The following is a 7,080-nucleotide window of genomic DNA, read 5'->3' as shown; positions in this document are numbered from 1 at the left end:
TCACTCCTTGTAAGATCTCAAACACTCAATAAACACGTCGATGCACTTCTCATGGAGTTCGTTGTCCGCCACGATCTCCTGCATCTTCTTCGCGTTGGCCACGAAGATCATCCTGCTTTCTTCCTCGACGGCGACGGCACGGACCGCCGCCGCGACGCCATCTCGGTCGAACGAACCATCGTTTTCGTTCCTCCGCACCTGCACCCCGACCTATCTCCCCTCCATGAGCCGCGCGTTCGGCCCTTGGTCGCCGAAGATGGGCAGCATGATCAGCGGATGCCCGAAAAGGAGCCCTTCGATGGTGGAGTTCCACCCGCAGTGCGTCAGGAACGCGCCCACGGCGCCGTGCGCGAGCACGCTGATCTGCGGAACCCACCCGGTCACCACGAGCCCACGGCCGTGCGTGCGCTCCTCGAACCCCGGAGGGAGCACGTCGGCGTCCGTCACGCCGCCGGGCTTCCGCAGAGCCCAGAGGAAGCGCGTCCCGGCGAGCTCCAGCCCGAGGGCAAGCTCGTGCACCTGCTCCGTGCGCAGGGGCACCTCGCTTCCTAGGGCCACGTACACGACCGACTTGGCCGGCTGCGCGTCGAGCCAACGCACGGTGGCGTCCTCTCCGTCCTTGCTTACGCCGCGGCCTCCCTCGGGTGACGGCGGCAGGAGGCCGAGGGGGACGACCGGCTTACCGCCGAGCGTCGCCAGTTGAGGGAAGCTCTCCGGCTCCCACTCGAGGCAGCTCCGGATGACGACGAGGTTGCACCTCTGGAGCGTCAAGGAGACACGCTCGGCGATGGACATCCCTGACTCGCGCAGTGTTCTCGCCAGCTTTCTCCTCTCCACCTCGAACTTTGGCGTCCCTGCTTCCGGTTCTCCTCCCCAAGACGCTGCTTGCTGGGCCACGTTGGCGGCCCAGGTGGCGGTGATACCTGCCGCGGCCAGGACCAGCATCGCACAAGGAACCTAAATAGTACATGCTGGTTAATACAGCAGGAACTGAATCGATCGGCGTCGGCGGAAGGATCCAGCTGATTTGCTTTCATTGTACCTTGTGCTCAATGGCGGAGGCGGAAGCCCAGTGGTGGAAGACATCGACGATGATCCAGTCCGGTTTCTTGGTACCCTCGGCGCATGCGGCGCCCATGAACTCAAAACTGATAAGAAAAGGAGATCTTACCGTTCCAAAGTAAATTAGTGTTGCTTACCACTTGTAGTAACAACTAGTGCACGGATGTAGCGAAGCGAATATCAAGGGTATAAGAACAAATCACACGACAAAGCAGGGTATATGTGGGGCTGTAGGTAGGCTACCTATTTGCACCAATAACAAGCTCTAGCGCTGACCGTAGACAACCAATGATACTCACACAAGGCGATATAATGGGGCAATGCAACTATATGTAGGAAAGGTTGCAATGCACTAGAGAGACGCTAGCAAAGCTCAACGAGACAGGCACAAGATTGCTCAACTACGGGTGCAGTAAAGTAAACTTAGGCCTTCACTTGATTCAACTAGCACTTCACTTTTCTTTTTGGATTTTTCTTTTGTAACACACGCAGCTATGTAGCTCTTTTTACTTCTTTTCAATTTTCTCTTTTTGTTTTTTTTTGATTTTCTGACACAACTCCTTGATAACACGGCCAACAGAAATATGCAAAGCACCGATAACCTAACGAGCAGCCTGTCGAGCGGTAAAACTAGTCTCTTCTGGGGAAGTTCCTAGTCACTTTATATCGAAAGACTGTGTCTATGGTTGGGAACAAGCACACTGTACGCTATGTGGACTCGGAGTAACAAAAACTGACACTAGACGACAAAGTAACACAAGATGATAGAGTAAACTCAAACCCTAAAATACTAGATGGAAAGAAAAGATACGCAAAAACAACTACGAAAAGCAACTAAAACTTGAAATTAGTGCAATCTAAGGCTATGGCAAACCCTAACCCTAACTTTATATGGCTTTTTCTGGATAGGAAAACACTCACAACTCAACTATGGGGTGGATTGTGGATGGCTTACCGAGGAAACCTGGAAATCTGATACCAAGATGATAAGGGGTGGCCCGATCTTCTCAGTAAGCAACGGTGGTGATGATGATCACGGGGTGATGGCAGCGGAGAAACACGACGATGAAGTGGATGATAACTTGTATGACGCAACGAGATCTCTCGATTGGTCCCCGTCGCCAATGCAACAGCTCTCAACCCCGCAAGATATTCGCAACTCCACACACTTGCGCACGTAGCCGCCGACCACGAAGCGGTAAGTTGCAACCGTCTAATTCCCAATGGAACAGCAGATCACACAAGACTTTTTCAGGATCTACACAATATCAAGCAATATGGTGTAGGGATTCAATAGTTTTGCTAGAGCAAACAACTAAGAACTAGGGTTTATCTTAAACGTGGTCTAAAACAGCTAGGGGGCGTCCTGGGCACTTATATAGGCGTCCGGGACGACTTCTGGTCGAAAAGATACAAGAATAACCGACCCAGAATAGATCTGGTCGAGACAGACTCGGACGAATCCGGTCTGGAATCCGGTCAACCGGGCCAGGGACCGGGTCGGCCGGTCTGGCATCCGGTCAACCGGCCGGCAACCGGAAACTTCGCAACTTTCCGGTTTTTACCCGGTACGATGCATCCCATCCGGTTGGCGGCCGGTCCACCGGGCCAGGGATCGGGCTGGCCGGTCTGGAGGCCGGTCTAACCGGGTGCTGGACCGGCCTGGACGTCAACTTCTCCTTTCGCGCATGCCTCCCGCTCCTCCCTCGCGCGTCCATGAGATATCTTCATGTCCAGCTCCATGTCCAGCTTCACGTCCATCTTGACGTCCGTCTTCATGTCAGCTGCTCCTCTACTCCTCGTGCGATGTTCGTCTCCTCTTGATACCTGATGATACATAAGTAATAGGACTTAGGCAGTATAAAGTTCTCATCAATCAAAGTACCGTTTAGAAACAAGTTCACCTGTTGTTTAAGTAACTTCGCACGAGCCCTTGTAATTGGTCTAATCCGAACTTCATTGAACTTGAGCTTCACAGCAGGTTTATCTTCATTTATCAATGACGAAGGTAGTGGTGTAGTAGGGATGTCCTCATCAAGTAAGGGAGCGCCTAGAGATCAGGCAATTGAGACTTAATAAGTCTCAGTCGCCGGAGCAGCTTATTCAGCCATCGTACTTAGTTTCCGTTCAACTCCAATTTCGTGCATTCGTACAAGTATGCCTACATACAAACACAATAGAATCCACGGAAGAAGTAGAAAAGCAACAAATCTCCATACTCGCATTTCTCACTATAATCCACGCAACCATTTAAGACACAAGAAAAATCTTAGTTGCAACTCACGTGTAATTAACTGAAAAAAACTTAGTTGCAACTCACGGGTAAATGAAAATTCTTAGTTGCAACACATGCGCAACTGAAAAATCTCAGTTGCAACCCACATGTAAGTGGAAATTCTCATTACAACATATGCGTAACCGAAAAATCTCAGTTTCAACCCCCATGCAATTAGGAAAAAAATTCAGTTACAACCCACATGTAACGGGAAAACTCTCAGTTGCAACCCACGTGCAACTGGAAAATGTCATTTGCAACACATGTGCGACAGGAAAAGTGTCCCTTACACCCATGTGTAACGGGAAAATCTCAGTTGGGCCCCATATACAACTGAAAAAATCTCAATTGCAAGCTATGCGTAACTATGAAAGTTTGGTTGCAACCCATGTGTAACTAGGATCCTCACTGCTACTTGGTTTGTGAAGGTCAACATGTCAACAATTTTGATATAGTGCGTAGAACAACAAAATTCACAAGAAAAAAAGCAGGCAAAAAAAGCAAAGAGATCACATACCTCAAAGCCCACTTCGCTCATGGCAAGCTGCAGCCATGTGAAAGCTGGGCAAAAACAAAGTCACAAGGACTATACAAGAGAAACTAATGGTTTGCACGAATTTTGGAGCAACATGATCCAACGGTTGACAAACACGACTTAAACTTATTTAGTATCAGGCGCTTGATTTCTAGCAAATCCGTTTTAGTAATGTTCTTTATAGAAGAAGAAGGTAGTCTTTAATCCCAAATCTTCAAACATAGTGCTACAAAATTAAATATTTCACTCTTGGTAAGATCTAAGCTTCTGAATAAAATCATCGATGCATCTCTCATGGCATTCGCTATCGGCCACTATCTCCTGCATCTTCTTGGCGTTGCCCACGAAGATCCTCCTGCTTTCGTCCTCCACCGCGACGGCCTGAACTGCGGCCGCGACGCCGTCTCGATTGAACGAACCATCGTTTTCGTTTCTTGGCACCTGCACTCCGACCTTTCTTGCCTCCATCAGACGCGCGTTGGGTCCTTGATCGCCGAAGATGGGCAGCATGATGAGAGGGTGGCCGAACAGGAGCCCCTCGATGGTCGAGTTCCAACCACAGTGCGTCAGGAACGCGGCCACGGCGCCGTGCGCCAGCACGCTGATCTGCGGAACCCACCCGGTCACCACGAGGCCACGGTCGCGCGTGCGCTCCTCGAACCCGGAAGGAAGGACGTCGGCGTCCGGCACGCCGCTGGCCTTCGATCAGCACGCGCGGAATTAAAACAACCCGAGCCTCCTTTTTCAGATGGATGCGCGCGGGACGAGCGACGAGAGGACGTGGCGCAGAGTAGACCGTGAGTCGCATTCCTCGCGCGTGACGGCAGATGATTTCGTCAGCGCGTGAGTCGCATTTGATGGAGCCAGGTTGGCAGGCGACCGAAACTACAGTTCAAAGCCCCCGCTTTTTTTTTCTTTTCTTTTCCCAAATGCTCATCGATCGATCACCGGCCCTTTGGTTTCCAAGCCTTGACTAGCTAGCCTAGTAAGTACTACTGTACGTCAGGAGCCAATAAAAGGAGCTGTCCTTTTTCTTGCTCCTTCCTTCGACCGGCTCGCTCCTTTATTAGTGTGTGTGTGTTTTTTTTTTTTAACTTTGACGGATCTCTCTAATTTTTTCTTTTCTTGAAAACACACTAATTAACGGTCCACATGTTACCATTACCTACCTACTCCATCCATCCGTTCTGTTGGATGATGGTGCACGCACGCAGATGGAAACCTTTGTTTTCTGTCGCACACGACGCACGCGCACCGATGATTTCTTTTCTCTGGCTCGCGTTCGGTCGTCGCGTTCATTTGGTGGTGTACACTGGTACGTGCTAATTTCGTTCGGTCGCATTTGCTGGAGCAAGCTAGGCTGGCAGAGGCAACCTTTTTTTTCTTTTCGCAAATGCGAATCGATCACCCAAGCTTTGCACTAGCTAGCGTACGCGCGTCAAGGAGCCAATAAAAAGAGCCCAATTTTTTTTCTTGGTACTTCTTTCCTTCCGATCGCTTGTTTTTTTTTATAGCTTCGACGTCCGGATCTCTCTAATTTTTTTCCCTTTTCTTGAAGCACATTAATTAACAAACCACATGTTAGCACTACTCCATCCACTCTGAAATAGTCTACATTTTATAAATTCACAATTTATTCTCAAATTGTCTACATTATAACTTCCCGAATTTGTTCCGACTTAATGCAACACTAGTTTGTCTCATTTTTCTCTAAAATGTACTCGTATACCCTACTTACTCACCGCTAGCTATTGTGTTCCAATGTACTACCAATGCTAGATCGTTGCATCCTCTTCACCCTCTCTACCCATCGGCCACTTCATCAGGGGCATGTGTTGGTCCGGCTAGTTACGTCCAAGGTCGTACGCCAAGTTGCCCGAAGCGCCGACGGCGAGAAAGACGAGGCCGCAAAGACCTCGTCGAGGGGGTCGTCCTCGCGTACGCCGACTTGCTGCATCGCGTGGACCTCGAAGGGGCATGGGTCGCGGGCGTCGTGCTTTCTGGTGCCGACCTCCATAGCGACCGCCTAGCACTCGCTCTATAGGAAAACAGGAATAGTATTTCTAGCTACAGGAGTCTTCTTAGTTTGTGTTAGACTCCGCATAGCCTATCAGCGGGATAAATTGGCATCACACCGATGCATGTGTCGTGGTCTCGACTCCGCCGTAGGCCCTCCGCCGCCGTCAACCGACCGACGCTTCACTCAAGGTGTGCCCGCCTACACTAGAATCCTTGTCATCCCAAGTCGACTCATCGCCGCCTCAACGGAATTTGTCCCAGTAGAGACCTTTCGAACGACATGCATAATATAGAAGATGTGGGTGGAAGGAAGTATGGCCACATTGCAATTCGTCACCTGTTATGATAGGCACCTGTTCAAACTCCATGTTGTGGTAGGTAGACGACAAGATCAAATGTGGTAGACGCATGTTGCAAACAAGGAAAAAAATAGCGCGCTATAACAAAATAGCGTGGTTCTAAAAATACGCTATTAGCATGCTATAGCGTGCTATTAACGCGAATAGCGCGCTATAGCGTCAAAATAGCGTAGCGTCGGCTCTTCAGATATGCTATAGCGTGCTATTAGCGTTGGAATAGCGCGCTATTTTTTTCCGTGGTTGCAAATAGAGCTAGCTAGCGCATCAAGCCATATATACTTCTGTTTAGAACACACCATGAGGAATGAATTCTTGGGCGAGCTTGAACCCCCAACATGATTGCATGTTGTGGAGGAGGTACCCACCGAGTTCTCAAAGGAAGTGTTGCGATAGCACCGCCACTAGTCAACGTGGTCGTGGCTTGTCGGCGAGCTTCTCATCGTCATCAACATCCTCGATTAGCTGGTGCTGGTTGAGGAGCTCAAATAATTCAGACATAACCACAATGTTAGGACGTGGGAAACGCAAATGAAAGATGTATATATATTTCTGAGATGGAGTATCGCAAGAAATTTTGAGGTTGACATAGAGGCGGGAATATTTGGCCCGAAGGGGGTGCCACTCACCCCGAATCCTCATAGCCAATTAGATCACACTAATTGCATTCCTGTGGATTGTCCCATTAAACTCGATTTGAGCCGTCCATCTGGGATGAATCCAATGGCAAAGCCTCATCTCAGCTCCCGAGGAGTCACACTAATTGCGCACCCTCACACTAATTGCGTCGCTGAACCCAACCTAACCTCGAGAGATTTGTTTGCGCCAGACTC

The 7,080-nt window shown here is 49.7% G+C and overlaps 1 protein-coding gene and 1 pseudogene across 1 annotated transcript; both read right to left on the bottom strand.

Annotated features, from left to right (window-relative positions):
• On the bottom strand, positions 1 to 3,507 carry LOC124697194 (annotated as a pseudogene).
• A 608-nt stretch (positions 3,508 to 4,115) lies between these two features.
• LOC124697193 (UDP-glycosyltransferase 91D2-like) lies at positions 4,116 to 5,889 on the bottom strand. Its single transcript, XM_047229821.1, has 2 exons — positions 5,749 to 5,889; positions 4,116 to 4,571 (listed from the first exon to the last, which is right to left on the bottom strand). Exons 1-2 carry the CDS (start codon positions 5,887 to 5,889, stop codon positions 4,116 to 4,118), a joined length of 597 nt encoding a protein of 198 aa, XP_047085777.1.
• Between the last annotated feature and the right edge of the window lie 1,191 nt (positions 5,890 to 7,080).

The sequence above is a fragment of the Lolium rigidum genome, chromosome 3, assembly GCF_022539505.1.
Source record: "Lolium rigidum isolate FL_2022 chromosome 3, APGP_CSIRO_Lrig_0.1, whole genome shotgun sequence".
NCBI lineage: Eukaryota > Viridiplantae > Streptophyta > Magnoliopsida > Poales > Poaceae > Lolium > Lolium rigidum.
This window is presented reverse-complemented; position numbering and strand designations above follow the sequence as displayed.